At 31.7% G+C, this 16,630-nt stretch overlaps 1 protein-coding gene across 2 annotated transcripts in view; it reads left to right on the plus strand.

Moving 5' to 3' along the window:
• Positions 1-16,630, plus strand: part of CDH10 (cadherin 10) — a 132,308-nt gene that overhangs the window by 95,497 nt on the left and 20,181 nt on the right. For both annotated transcript variants that reach the window (XM_049768379.1, XM_049768380.1), the window contains 3 exons: positions 2,231-2,484; positions 6,834-6,970; positions 12,182-12,303. In XM_049768379.1, the coding sequence (XP_049624336.1) occupies positions 2,231-2,484; positions 6,834-6,970; positions 12,182-12,303 (513 nt within the window). The remainder of the gene's footprint in view (positions 1-2,230; positions 2,485-6,833; positions 6,971-12,181; positions 12,304-16,630) is intronic.

A 16,630-nucleotide genomic window follows, 5' to 3' on the forward strand; every position in this document is an offset into this window, starting at 1 on the left:
GCCCAGTTCTGCTATTTTTTTTTTTACTTTTTTTCTAATATCTTCTATCAGCCTTGTGTAGTTTACAGACTCACCATTCCATTGTTTCTTTGAGTACATAAACATTCTAAACATTTCCTTTTTAATATCATTATAAGAGACGTTATATATCTGGTTAAAATTACTTGGGTTTTCAAGGCTACTCCCTTTGTTCACTAAACATTGTGGGGCTCTGCATTGCTTTTTCATCATGACCTTTGTGGTCTGATGTTGCTATTTATGTTGTTCTGTGGGCATGTAACTAGAGTTAGGATGTCAATGCAATACAAAGAAGAAGCAAAGAAATGGAGACTGTTTTTCTTCAAGCATTAAGGATCTTGACCAGGGTTGAAATAGCAAGCTCTAAGGGCATATTCCAACTATTTCCTTAAAGCATTGAATTTCTGAGACCAGTGTATTTAGATTTTACAATATTTAAAATACAAGCTATATGTCTGATTTATTTTCTGAGTTAATTTGGTTACCTTGTTGCCTAAATAGAATAGTGTTTTCTTTAAAAAAATTTTTTAAACTCATAATGGTGATACATCTTAGGAGTTAAAGGCATTAAAATGTAATCTGTTACCTATTCAGATGTATGAAGCAATAATTAGCATTGCTAATAAAAAAGGAGACAGCATGAATTAGAAGATAATTTAATTGTACACATTTTTCCTTCTGCTATATAAATTAAAAATTTCTGGTGACATATGCTCAATAATATAGTGTAAAAGGTAACTAATTTTTCTTTTTCTTTTTTCCTTTAATTATAGAGTAAGGATCATTATTATAAGATAAAAATATGGTACAAACATTTAGGTCCTAATGAAATATCCTGAACACTGCCTGTTGACAGAATTCCTGGAGCACTAGTTAACTATAAAACTTTCCTGAAATTACACTTTAAAACCCAAAGTACAAAACTAATCATTATTTAATGGCAGAATCAAAGGGGAATAGCAATTTATTGTGGTTTTTCAAGACAACAGAATAAGGCAAATAGACAACTTCTCATACAACAAAATGAGAGATTGTAAATCAATCATTCACCCTCTTTTTTCTGTATAAAAAATACATAGTGCAGTGGTAGTATAGTGTCTAAACTACATTCCTTACATTCAGCTGACCTGTGCTTATCCAGACCCCTGAATTCAGTAGGAGAGAGCCCTGATATAGAATCAGAAATAAACCCTGAGTTCCACAAGGTGAGGCCCCCAAATAAACAAATAAAAACATTGTAAAATGGTTGAGGAGCAGTAAATTTCAATTTTAATCTTGTAACACTTGAAGTATTTTTAAGTTTCTTGTTTTTATTTCATAATGAAACCTATAATTGCCAATTTGCAATCTTATTTTTCTCTCTTTATATAAGATTTTCTTATTCCTCAGTGTTTCATAAAATTGTTAAAACTCTGTAATGATCTTTAAAATTGCATAAGTATTATGTAGTAACATGACCCTGATAAACTAAGTGAAACTATTAAAACAAATTAAAAAACATAACTGAATTGGGGGTGGTTGAGCTATAGTACAGTGAGCTATAGTACATTTGTTTTACATTCAGCCTACTACATTCTATCCCTGAGCATGGCCAGGAGTGATTCCTGAGCTCAAATCCACTAGTAATAACCCTAGAAAAAGGCTGAAATGGGCCCTTATAAAAAAGCAAGAGTTACATATTTTAATTTTATTTCAAAAATGGTTGTAGAATTCAACACACCAACATATATATACATATGTATGCAGCCGTGTATATACATGTGCTCTAATAGCCTGTCAATTATGATAAAATGTTGCCACATTCTGAGATATGTTTTAGTAGACCATTATTTTTCTCAATAATAAAAACCCTGAAATTTTAGTTTTAAATATATATTGAACAAATAAAAATTGCATTCTGATAGTAAATATTAACTTTATTACTTAAATTATTTAATCAATTAATAACTTGACATAATTTAGTCTGTATGTTCTTATTTTGGGAGCCACACACCAAAAGATCCCAGGACTTACTTCTGGCTTTCTGCTCAGGGATATTTCCTTGCAGGGATCTTTGGGTTTCATAGGTGTACCTGAAGTTTTACCCAGAAATGCCAAGTGCACAGCAAGTTCCCTACCTGCTATATTATCACTGGTCCACAGTCTCCAAACATCAGATTGTAACTTGAAAAAGTAATTTCTTACTCTCACAAATCGATGGTTCTTTATGCAGCCTCTTGACTTTGAGAGCCGGAGACTTTATACCCTGAAAGTTGAAGCAGAAAACACCCATGTGGACCCTCGATTTTATTACCTTGGACCGTTTAAAGACACCACCATTGTGAAAATCTCCATCGAAGATGTGGATGAAGCTCCTGTTTTTAGCAGGTCCTCCTATCTCTTTGAGGTTCACGAGGATATTGAAGTAGGCACCATCATAGGAACCGTAATGGCAAGGGATCCTGATTCTACCTCGAGCCCTATTAGGTAACTATGCCTATTTCTCATATTACAAGAAATGAAACTGATATAGAGACATGAGGAAGCTCCATTTAAAGTGTTGGAGAGATAGTACAAGATAGAGGGATCGTGTCTCTTTCACTCGTCTGACTATCTGTCTAGGTCTTTCTCTTTCTCTCTCTTCCCTCTCTAAAAAAAGTAAGAAAAAAAAAAAAAAACACAAACCAAGTTTGCTAGCCTTTCATGTGGCCAGAAATATCTCGTTTCCCAGAACCCCATATGGCCTTTCTAGGAGTGATTCCTAAGCAAGAATTAGGAGTAAACTATGAACATAGCAGGCTGTGGCCCAAGAACAAAACAAATGAGTGCATTTAAAAATATTGATGCACTAAAATATGTCAGAGAAGTTCTCCAGTAATTCTACACACATTTGCTGAATACCCACTTAAAGTAAACTGTTCATGTTTCAAAGTGAACTAGATATAAATTACAAAATTTAGAGATTGGTTTATTTTTTACAGACCCTTGATTAATTAAAGTATATTTATTTATACATCGGTAAAAATGAACAAACAAAAGATAAAGTTTCAGCTTTTACAATGCAACCAAATTGCTTTATGTTTGCTTTTAGAATATTATAAAATGAGTATTTGTAACAATAAAACCAATATACTTATTATAATGCTTCATGCACTCTATGCATTTCATTAAGTTATTTTTCTTTTCTTTGGTGACTAGAGCATGCGCCCTGCAAAAATCTTTTTGTGGCATACAGCATCAAACATTATGCAATGCCAATGAGCAAATCCATTGAGCTACAGCTTGGCTCTCAATCTATGATTTTATTTATTCTGCTTCATAGATGATTTTTCCTCAATCCATTTACTTTTATTGAAATTGTTGCCTTATTTACACTGTTTGTTTGAAACATTTAACCTGCTTTAAAATATATATATATATATATATATGTATATATATATATATATATAATCTTAATGTGTTCAATTAGCAATGTAAGGCATTACTCAACACAATGATATACATATTTTAATTTCTGTTAGACTGATAGTTATTGCATGTGAAAATGTCTGTGATCTTTGTAACAAAATAAGTAAAATATCTCATTAATAAAGAAGAATCCTGACAAAGAAGAAATATTTCATGTATGTATATTTAACTTTATTCAGTGAATTATTCAATTTATAACTTATTAATGAAGATCTATGCTAAAAAGCAGTGTATACTTAAACCTATGTTACCCTGATTTATAAGAAGCAAATAAATATTTTTGTATATTCTTAATATTATTAAAGCTAATTAGCACAAAATGAGAATTTGCATCTGTTTATACATATATATGAATATATTATCAAGAAAATAGAATAGCCTTAATAATGCAATATATTCATGGGTGGTATTGCATTAGCAAGGTCATATTTTACCTACATCATGTTTCTTAATTATTAATGTACTCTGTAGTTTAATTTAAAATGTATATTATACGATGACATTTTTAGAAGTAAATAAGTTAATTCACAGTGTTATCCAAAAGAGAACTGGGAAGCATAATAACATGAAAAAGAACCGGTATTTTTATGTATCCCCAAGAAATTTTACATGATACTCTAAATTTTATCATTATTCCTTCAAACTACATGAGAAGACTTAATTAAGGAAAGGTATGTAATGAATTTGGCAACGATGGATGCTTTATAGTGACATATACTGCAGCTACACATAATTTTTCTGTAGAAATAAGGAACCCTATAAATTGCCAAATAACAAATAATTTCTCACTTTCTTTTACATTTAACAATTACTTCGGAATCACCATATCAAATATAAACATATTTCTTGAAGTATTCTGTAGTGAACTATTTTACTTGAGAAATCATATTCATTTGTTCCCATTGGACTCCAAATGTAATGTTTTGTTTTCATATTTGATTTTGTTTTTGAGATGGGAGATGAAATACATTTCTAATAACCTGCTAAGTAGCAAAGTTAAATTTTATAAAAGATAAATGAAGACAAATAATTTTTAATTCAGGCAATAATAAAATACTTCAAGGAAAAAGGTAAAATTTATGATGACTCACTTATTTAAATTATGTCAACATAAAAATAATATGTAAATTATTTTATTTATAACTATATAAAATTATAATTCTCATCAATGGTAAGCATGTTATAAAAATGTGATATAAAATTGTATATATATTATCTAAATAGTAAAAGCTTGAATTTAAAATTTGCATATTACTTGACTATTCTAAATCTATGCATTTTTTAAAATTTTTATTGAGAGGGTCAAACTCAAGAGTTCAAGGAAGATTATATTACCTCTATATTCAGAGAATTTTTGGCATTGTTTGGAGAACCATCTGGGGTGCCATGGATCTAACTGTATAGGCCACATGTAAGACATGTCCCATACCTTCTTTTCTTTCTCTCTGACTTGTATTGAATTAATATAAAATAAAACAAAAATGGGCCAGAGAGATAGCACAGCTGTAGGGGATTTGCCTTGCATGTGGTCAACCCAGGATGGACCCAGGTTCCATTTTAGGCATCCCGTATAATCCCCCGAGCCTGCCAGGAGTGATTTCTGAGCACAGAGCCAGAAGTAACCCCTGAGCGCTATTGGGTGTAACTCAAAAACCAAAATAATAATAATAATAATAAATAAAATAAAACAAATTTAAAATAATCTGTCCTCAAAAGTAAAATAACACTAGCTGTATTGGTTTAATAAACTGTTTAATGCAATTTATTTGAAACAAGACATAAAGTACATATATTTCAAATGTTATTATTCAAAGATTGTATTGGGATAGTAAAAAAAAGGAAATGTATCTTATGACACATTTTTTGTTTGTTTTTATTTGGGCCACAACCGGTGACTCTCAGGGGTTACTCCTGGCTATGTGCTCAGAAATTGCTCCTGTCTTGAGGGACCATATGGGATACCGGGGGATCAAACTGCACTCCATCCTAGGCTAGCATTTTCAAGGCAGATGCCTTACCTCTAGTGCCACCACTCCTGTTCCCATATGGCACATTTTAATGATTTTTATTATAAAATGCTAAAATATTTGATATATTTAAATATAAATATTAGTGATTTAGGAAAAATGCACCATAACTAATACCTCATGTGTTATTCTTTTTTTTTTTTTTTTGAGTTTTTGAGTTTTTGGGTCACACCCAGTGGCACTCAGTGGTTACTCCTTGCTCTTCACTCAGAATCACTCCTGCCAGGCTCAGGGAACTATAAGGGTAACTGGAACCACCATCTGTCCTGGATTGACTGCATGCAAGGCAAACACCCTACCGCTGGTGCTATGTCTCTGGCTCCCATTTTATTCATTTTTAACACAAAGCATTACATGTAACTTGGTAATTTTTCTTGCTATCTCAAGAATAATACACATGTAACTTAGGATTGTGAAGTAGAAGAAAATAATGGAGTATACCAATTTCAAACATGTGTGAAAATGCCCATAATAATAGGATTTAATGACTATTTTAACAAACTGATTATTAAGTCTTATATTAGGTTTTATTCGTTTGTTTGGGCCACATATGGCATCACTCAGTGGTTATTCCTGGCTCTGTGCTCAGAAATTGTTCCTGGTAGGCTTGGGAGAACATATGGGATGCAGGAGATCTAACTCGGGTCCATCCCAGGTTGGCAGCATCAAAGGCAAATGCCCTACCTTTGTGCTATCATTCCAGCCCCCTGATATTAGGCCTTTGAATGCTTCTAGGCACATTTTCTTTGATCTATATGCAGCATTCTTCAGTAAACATATACCTGGCTTTAATTGATGTTCATACACATGCACACAAACACATATCCTTTGTTTTTTATATATTTAAATAATATATATAGATCTTAAATACATTCACTAATGTTATAGGCAGCTAAGAAACTAATTCCACAAAATCATAACATAAAACTAAAGTTGTCTTCTATTTTCTCACTGAGACAAAAGATTTATCTCCTGGCAATGATCTTTGGCCTTAGGTCTTTGTAATAATTCCTCAGCAACATTTTCAATCAGCAGATAAAATCAATTGGTAATGCAAGTACTTGTAATGGCCACTATTTGCGGGAACAATAAATCCAGTTGAATTGAATGAATGTGGTAATAGACAAAATAGTACATATTCTGGATACTTGTGTTTGAGTGCAGGACAAAATGACAGCTAGTTTAACAAGTGTGTGTTTGTGTGTATATGTGAGATATGATGATTGAAACTGCCATGATAATTAAAGGTATTATTACTCTGAAATTATCATGATGTCTTTAAATTTTATGTTTCTTCTGTACACCAGTAATACTGCCATGTGTTTATGTCCCAATATTCAGGTTTTCCTTGGATCGCCATACTGATCTTGACAGGATCTTTAATATACATTCTGGAAATGGATCTCTTTATACATCAAAGCCACTTGACCGAGAATTGTCGCAATGGCACAATCTTACAGTTATAGCTGCTGAAATTAGTAAGAGGAATTTATTATACATTTAACATATACTTGTATGTTTTATGGAATTAATAAATTATCACTACACAAAGGAATCATAATATCTTAATTATTTCAATAGGGTAATTACACTGTGGATGATTTAATATACTCATCCCTGAGTATAAAATAAAATAAAAATGGTGATCTAGAATTCATAGCTATTTCCAATTAAGATATGCATTAAAGTGTTGCATGCACATTATGAATTAGACTGCTAAATGCTAGATGTTTTATTTGCTTTTAAGAAATAAGTTTGAAGATAGTGTCACTTCTTTTTTATAGATGTAAAGTATAATACTAGCTAACATTAAGCACTCTGTGTCAGCTAATAAAGTAAGAACTATTTTTCCTATTAAAATTTATAATAACTCCATTTTATGGGTAGGAAATAAAGCTCAGAAGATTTTATTAACTTGTCCAAAATCAAAATGCCAGCAGCAATAAAACTAGAATTTCAACAAATCATTTTCTATCTAATACATTACTTAACTTGCAAGATTTCATACAACTAAAAACAAGCAGAGATGGGATTCTTAACATATGGGGCCCAAGTAATAGCTAGGACAGTGGTTAGGCTCTTTTCCTTAGATTTAACCTATAAAGGTTCTATTCTCAACGTCCCATATGGTTCTCTGAGCACCCTCAGGAGAAATTTCTGAGTACAGAGTGGGGTGTGACCCCTGAGAATCATAGGTTATGGTTCAAAAGAAAAACAAATATAAGAAAACAAAACAAATCCACAATCATTTCAAATAAAAAAATCAACAACAACAACAACCTGAATTTTCCATACCACATTGACTACCAAAATTGCAAAACTCATTGTAAAGTGAAAATGACTTCTCTTAATAATATGTCATAAAAAAAAAAATAGCATGGCAAAAACCATGCAATGAATACTTGTAGAGTACCTCTCAATAGCCAAGTGCACATACCTAATAATCTAGTTCTGCCCCCCAAAAAACTCTTTTGTAGTTTCTAATTCTTTTTTTTTTTTTTTTTTTTTTTTGGTTTTTGGGCCACACCCGTTTGACGCTCAGGGGTTACTCCTGGCTATGTGCTCAGAAATCGCCCCTGGCTTGGGGTGACCATATGGGACGCCGGGGGATCGAACCGCGGTCTTTCCTTGGCTAGCGCTTGCAAGGCAGACACCTTACCTCCAGCGCCACCTACCCGGCCCCAGTTTCTAATTCTTGTACTATTATTATGTAGTTGTGTACAACAATTCTGAACTGTTCTTAAAAGGAACATTAACTAGGAAGTGAGTCAAGGTGAACGACTAAGCCTATGAATTCTAAATTTGAAGTACTAAATTCCAATCACTAAAGTGTGACAAAGTCACATTATTTGCACCAACCACTCACAGATTAGAAAGTCAAATTTTTGCATTTTATTATCATTTAATTAATCTCAGAAGGATGGAACTTCACTAAATGTCAGCTATGAATTGAAAGCTTGAAGAATCAGTAAAGCATGAGTTCTGTCCTACGATCTACTCTGAAATAATCCTACCAATCATATGGTGAAGCTCTTTTTTTTCTGAACTGTGTACATTGCTTAGCCTTTTATGGCTAATGTAAGATTTTTCAATATTTCTTTTTTAGAAATATGGTCTCTATTGATACTATATCAATATGGTCTCCATGTTACCATGGTTAGATATGCTGAACAGGGTTAAATCGTCATTCTAGAATCATGGATGTTTGCATGTAATTCACAATCATTTTTTAAGCCAGATAGGCTAGCATTTGTACTTTCCATGTCAGATACTTTGAGAAACTTAACTTTGAAAGCTAGTTGAAGTAATTACAATTGTGTTAAAAGCTAAACCAATTACATTCTTTTTCAGAACTAAAGCTAATTTTTTTGTCCTTAAGTACAATCAATCCACAGAGGAACTATCAGAAATACCTACCTGCCAAACTCCAAACAGTCAGGGGCCCATTATGATGTTCCTGAGAAGTCAATGAATGGGGAGACACAGAACTGAGGGATTTTTTTCCTTAGATGTTAAACACTGGTTTTATGTTGTATATGCCACATATAAAGTAATCATTAGTATAGAACACAGTGTAAATACAATAATAACCATATTTCCATATCTTCCTTTTACTTTTAATACTATGTTCGAAATAGTAGATCATATATTTTGTATATTCCTATGGCAAGAAAGTTTAATGTCTTATACCACAGAATTGCTTTTCTCTTTCTCTCTATCATAATAGTTTTAAATGTCATTGGAGAAAAACTAGCTAAAGCTAAGGTCGCAGTGAGTGAAAATAGAACACATTTGTTGTAGAAGACAATGAATTCCTCGCACCCCATCTGAAAATTTTACTAGAGTCATTCCAACACATTCTGACTATAGATCAAAGTCTGACAGAACTCCATTGTCTATACCCGGTTTCTTATTAGTAGAAATTCTTGCCCTAAGCACCTACCAAAAATACGTATTTCTAAAACCTGAGATTTCTAGGTAATGATTTAAGTTTTCTTCTGGGAGATGAGAAAAAAATGCTGTTAATACTTATACAGTTTCACCTCAGGACAAAAAATTTCAGATTCTTTATTGCTGATACAGATTTTCTATAAAAGAATTTTCATGGATGACTCTGGGAGAGACTCAGATGGGAAATATATGCTATCTCCTCTTCAGTATGATAGTGCCTTTGAAAGCTTTATATTTTTATTTATATTTAGGCAGCAGCAGATGCCAGTAAAAAGATTAGTTTAAGCACTATTTTTTGAATAGGTGACTCCAGGCCTGATGCTTTACAAAGCCTGTTTATCCTTGTGGATTTAGCTATTGATTTAAAGAGGCCTTGAGTTATTTGTAAAGGGACTGGTGAATCTCCATATTGTGTTAGGGAAGAGGCTGACTAATATATTTTTTTAGATGTGAAAGGTCTCTCATTTTTTTTGATATGAAAGTTCTCCCATTCTAACTATACTAAAGGATACATAGTTAAAAAGTGCCTTTAAGTTACTTTATGTTTCTTTCCATATTGAAAGAAAATATTTTGCTTATGGTTACTAGCTAGAAATGTGGTTACAGAGAAAAGTATAGAGAATATGGAAAAATCAATCTGCTTAGTCTTATTGTTAGCAACAAATTACTGTGGCTAAAGTCTCACTAATATGTAAAGGGTACACACTGGGTATTAGAGAATGGATTAGAAATAACAGAAGTGAGAAGAGTGGAATTATATTGCATCTCTACTTTTTTCTCATCTCATCTTCCAAATATATTCCTCTTCAGCCTCATGATCTATTGGAAATCTTGATAATGATTTTTTTTGTATGGATGCTCCCTCTGAAGGAAAACAGTATATATTAATATACTGATATATTAATTATCATGCAGTGCTTATCAACAAAGAAAGAACTTGGTGTACATTAGTACCCCTGACTTTTTAAAATAACTGCTTAAGACAAAAAGTTCTGCTTTGCTTTATATTAAATAAACTAAAATGTTAGAGAGGTGTATAGTCAATGGAACAAATATGAAAAAAAATAAGTGGTAAACATGCAACTCTAAACAGAACTTAAGGTGCTAGGATCGTAACTTTTAACCACCTGGACTTTAGAAAGTGAATGCTATTTAGCAATATAATAACAGATCTGTGTTCAGCACTGAATACATAGAGGGATTAAGAAGTTAAAGGAATAATGACTGGGTGTATTCAAAAGGTAAAGAATTTAAATGTTCTTTCATGAAAGATTAAAGAAAGGTAAGTACATTCATGCCTTGCTCTGCAATGGGAAGTCTTTGTAGAGAAGTTTTATATCTACATTTTGTTTTTCTTTAAATGCTGATCATATTTTAATAACATAATTGCATTAATAAAAATAGAAAAATTGGAATTATGGCATGCATATCCAAACTACTTCTTTATACCTACTTGTTGTTAAAGGTTATTTGTCAAGATTGCTACTGATCCACAGGAAGTCTCCTATATTTATAAAATTTTCTTTCTTTTTAGCTAATTAGCTCCTTTTATATTTATACAATTTTTAATTAAACTTTGTCAATGTTCAGAAAAGTTGAATCATATGGAAAGAGTAAGATATTTTTTGAATGGAAGCTGATGAACATAACCTGAATTTAAATGTCAAAACACTCTCAGCTATCAGTAGAAATTCAAAGAAAAAATTCAAGGCATAATTAAAAAAGTTATTATGACTAAGTTAGCAAAACTAAATAAACATTTGTGTTTTAAATTCAATTTCTAAAGCAAAACTCTTTTCAAATACATATTTTATGAGGAAGCTTTCATAGTTTTGATTTTTTTACCTGTAGCAAATAAACATGGTCACTATACATTTGATATTTTGTGGTTATTTTATTAGGCAAAATTGACCTTTGGTTATCAAACTGATAGTAGAATATTATACTAAAACTAATTGTTCTATTATATTTCATTGTAAATTTCTACAGTTTGTAAAATTAGTACTTGTAAATTAAATTTTGTGAAGAAATAAATAGTAGCTAATAGAATACATTCTGGTATTAAGATGATCTATATGATAAGTTATAATGTTATAGTTGCCACTTAGAAGATATTGACCTTGGACATGTTATTAATTCTTTTTTTTTTTTTTTTTTTTTGGTTTTTGGGCCACACCTGGTAACGCTCAGGGGTTACTCCTGGCTATGCGCTCAGAAGTTGCTCCTGGCTTGGGGGACCATATGGGACACCGGGGGATCGAACCGTGGTCCTTCCAAGGCTAGCGCTGGCAAGGCAGGCACCTTACCTTTAGCGCCACCGCCCAGCCCCTATGTTATTAATTCTTTTAAAACTATTTCTTCATCCAAAACTTATTAAATATTAAATAATTTAATAATTTATAAGACAATTAATATGTACCCTATTTGTTTTTATTTAATGTATTTGAACTCTAAAGACACAAATGTAATATGAACACAATTACTCTGGGTTGGCTTTTAAAAATGATTTTCCAAAATAATAGTAGTACTCTTGAGTCCAATGATGAGTGAATTCATGACTGCTTAATTAGGCTCTGTTGTAATTTTCTTTATTACATTTGCTCATTATGTGAGTAGAATAAATGCAGTGTTTGTTTGTATGTAGCCATTAATATCCACAAGATGCTTGTATAAATTAAAACTGGTGCCACAAATGTGTCCTTCTAAATAATTATTTCTTTCTTATTTCCCTGGTTTAGACAATCCCAAAGAGCTGACTCGTGTAGCTGTTTTTGTGAGAATTTTGGATGTTAATGATAATGCCCCACAATTTGCTGTTTTCTATGATACTTTTGTATGTGAAAATGCCAGACCAGGACAGGTGAGTGCAGTTAGTAGAAAAAGATGAAATCATTCAATTTGTTGCTACATGGATGAATCTGTAGAGTATCATACTTAGTGAAGTTAGTCAGAAGAAGAGAGACCAACACTGAAAGATCTTCTTCATATATGGTAACTAAAATAACATACTAATGAAACAACAAATACTCAGAGGGAACACAAAGAAATGGTCCTTAATAGGAATTATATCACTGTAGAGTTTATGGAGGAGTTAGTGGGGATAGATACAAACATATGGTTGAAGGTCTGATGAGATAGTCATGAAGTAAGGATATTATTTGCATGAAACCTTGCCATTATTAATATTCTCAGACATTAAATTAAAAACTTGAACACGAATTAGAAAATAAAATCACAGGAAAATTTTAATTGTTGTTAATATTTTATTTTTTTTACTTTTGATGAAATAAAAAGATGTGTAATTCTAATATATACCTTTAAAAAAACCATATATTAGAAGTAAGTATCTTTTAGTGTAAGGGAGAAAGCTCAATTGACCTGCATGCATGCTTTGCATAAAGAAGGTTCAATCACCATTGCCAGTTGTATCTCTAGCATTGTTTGGTCTCAGATCTCCACCAGAAGTGACCACTGAGCACATAAATAGATGTAACCCTTATGCAGTGCCATGTATGGCACAAAAGCAAAAGTCTATAAAATAAATATTTTAAATTATTGTCCACTGGTTTTCATATATGTTTGTGAATTTCTAGTACAAAGGATGAGAAGGTTATTGTCCCATTAAACATAAAGTTAAAAATTAAATAACTTAAAATTTCTACAAAGTAGGGGCTGGAGAAATAGCATGGAGGTAAGGCGTTTGCATTGCATGCAGAATGACGGTGGTTCAAAACTCAGCATCCCATATGGTTCCCCGAGCCTACCAGAGGTGATTTCTGAGCATAGAGCCAGAAATAGCTCCTGAGTGTTGTCAGTGTGACCCAAAAAACAAAATACAAAAAAAAAAAAAAAATTCTACAAAGTAAAAATTCTTATAAAGGCAAAGTGAAAGTAATGTCTGTTGCTCCATGAGGCAAAAACCAGGAAAATAGAATGGGTTGGTTGCGTTGAATACTCATTAATATTCCTACATATGCAAATATGATTTTGAAGTATCACTTCCAAAATATGCTCCTTAAACTTAACATTTTATTTCATCATTATAGAAGCACATAAAATTCTTAATAACTTAGCTTTGGTCCTTTAAAACATTCTTCCTACATCAGCTTTGTTTATAACTCTTTAAGTCTTTTTCTCAGTGGACTCATTTTGTTGTTTGAAAAGCTCTAGCGTATATAGCTGAAAGAAATGCTCTTAATTGGTTTGAGTGCTATCTTCACAGAAGGAAGCTGCATGTTATAAATAATAATTGGGAATCGAGTATGTTTTTTTTATTAAAGAGGAGCCATTGCAAAAACTGCATTGCTCTTCATAAAGCATCAATGTCACTGTTAGATTTTATGCAAATTATATAGCAGAATAGCTCAAATTCTTTCTTCTGAAGATCCAACAAGAAGTTAGTAGTCTATCTATTGTGGAAATGCTATATTATTGCAATTGGATTTATTTTTTGTTTGAAAATGTTTATGGAAATATTTAATTTGAAATATTTAAATGGCATAGCTGCTTCCAGCCAACTCTTTAATGATACAATATATGCCCTAAAAATACCATTCCAAATAGTGCTGTGTTTGGTAGGCTCAGCATGATATAATATCAAATATTTTCTCTAAGAGGTAAAATTCCCACTTTGCAAATGCTGCATATTTCTCTCTCTATTGTTATTCTAGTTGATTTTTTTTAAAATCTATCTTTAGAGAGTATTTGAATTATTACAAATAGTGATTTTCAAATATATTCCAAGTATACAAACAATGGATTAGGTTCATCTTTTCTTATAACAATTTTCACTTTTAAAAGATGACTCAATAATTTTATATTTTGGTCTGCTACAGAACAAGTACAGAAAACAAAACAAAAAAAACTAACTTTTTAAAGTAGTTGCCCTATCTTGAGGAACTTGTGAGAATGAATCTTATTAACAAAGCCATCTAAAGATTGCTTATGCAATAGTTTCCATAAAATTCATTTTAATTTTTATTTGTTTGTTTGTTTTGTTTGTGGTCACACCCATTGACACTCAGGGGTTACTCCTGGACATGCACTCAGGCTTCGGGGGGAGGGGATCGAACCACGTTCCATCCAAGGCTAGCGCTTGCAAGGCAGATGCCTTACCTCTAGCACCACACCTCCGGCCCCTCCATACAATTCATTTTAATGTAAATCAGTTTATTGGGTGTCCTAAAGTCTCATAGGGTTAAAAAATGGCTAAGTAAATTGATTTGCTATTGATTTGAGAGGGGAATTCTGAATTATGATACGAGCAGACATTTTCAACACAGTTAGCTGATAAAGTGTGTCATTGTTTCTTAAATTTACTCATCTGGGTGTCCTCTCCCAAGTTAAGTAAGCACTTGTAAGGGCTTTCAGTATGTGCTTTAGTTATTTATAGAACATTTTATTCTACCCAATACTCCTCCAAATTAAGTGTTCTTAAGTTGTTAGAACAAGACGGCCATGGACCACAATTCCATTCATTTTGTAAGGCAGATAAATGTGGAGATAAAAATAACAGTGATCACCACTCTTTTTCCTTTATCCCTTGTTCTTGTTGATTCTCTGGTCTGGAGTAGGGAAAAGTTGCCCTTTTGAAAAGATATAATTTACAATTAGGTAGGATTAGTAATTTTCCTTGTGTCTGAAGAAGACTATTGGATCTCCCATTTTTTCCCCTTTTCACAGAGTCAAGGACATTTGAAAAAAGGAGGAGACAACCGTATAATTTCTCTCTGTTCCATCTTCCCACTCATTCTATGGGTCAATAAAATATATTTAATAATGTTTATACACGTAGCTAAGGAATAGCATATCAGTGTCATGTATTTCCCCAGGAGGCCTACAACTTCTGAATAGTATTTATATTCTAGAAACTTACAGAATAAGTATTTTATATATTTTTTTAAAATAATGTTTACCTCCTAATAAACAAAATGTTACATATTATCAGAATACAGAGAAGTTTTTGTTTTATTTTAGTTATGGGGACAAGTTTAAGTTCTTAGGGTTTACTCCTAGCTCTGAATTTCAGAATTACTCTTAAGGTAACATATACAATATGAGGGGTCAAACCCAGTGCAAAGCAAACCCCTACTACAGTACTATCATTCTGGACTCTGCTATTTTTCTTTATTAATGAAAATTATTAGTCTTTTCACTGGAAAAGCTAAAGCATATTAAAATTAAAGATCAGGCTTTTAACTTTAAATACAAAAAATGTACGTGTCATTCCATACTGAATTTTAATGCAATGACCAAATTTTCCTCGATTTTAAATTAAATTAAAAATTTTTGATTTGAGATTAATTTAAAATAATAATCAAATAAAAGTAGAGAAAACATATAAATGATAAGAATATGAATTATAAACAATTAGCCATACATATTCTTTACTTGTTCAAAGTTAAATCATAGGTATTTTAGATATTTTTGTCAGTCCTTTCTGTGAAAATGAGTAAAAGTGAATTTGTTTGCTGGAGAAAAACATTGAGTGGTTCTACAGAGAACAAAAAAAAATGGTTTTAGCTCCTTTTGCCATCTGCTGGTTTCTATTTCAATATTTCATGGTCTGTTTACTAAATCAGAGTAATATGAAGGTTTTTTTTTGTTTTAGTCTGATTTAAAACAGAAAGATTAGATGAAGAAGTAAGATAAGGACATGATCATTTTGGAAAAAATGATCAATTTTATAAAGTAATAAGAATATCTGTCTAAAATAAAAATTTTTTCATATATGTTGAAGTGTGATAAAATGTATAATATGTAATTTATTATATTTGAATGTTGATATATTTCCTCTAGCAATATAAATAAAATATATTAAATAAACACTAACTTGAAATTCAGGTATTATCATATTTTAATAATATAGTTCATATTACTTTATGTATACATGTCCTAATATAGTTATATGAGTGGTCATGCAGATATATGTAATATATGAATATTTTTTTTATAATATATATAATTTTTATTTTGATCATAGTGTCTTACATATTGTTGACAATAACATTTTAGGTACATATTTACATAAAATCAGGGGGGATTCCCATCACCAATTTGTCCTCCCTACACCTCCGTTTTTGTTCTACCTCCCATTTCCTCTTCCCTCACCCCCAGGGAGGCTAGAATATGTGGTCCCCTCTGTATCCAACCCACTACTTAGTAGTCTTGCCCCTGTTTGGTCTTAA

This window comes from Suncus etruscus, chromosome 2 (genome assembly GCF_024139225.1).
Source record: "Suncus etruscus isolate mSunEtr1 chromosome 2, mSunEtr1.pri.cur, whole genome shotgun sequence".
Lineage (NCBI taxonomy): Eukaryota > Metazoa > Chordata > Mammalia > Eulipotyphla > Soricidae > Suncus > Suncus etruscus.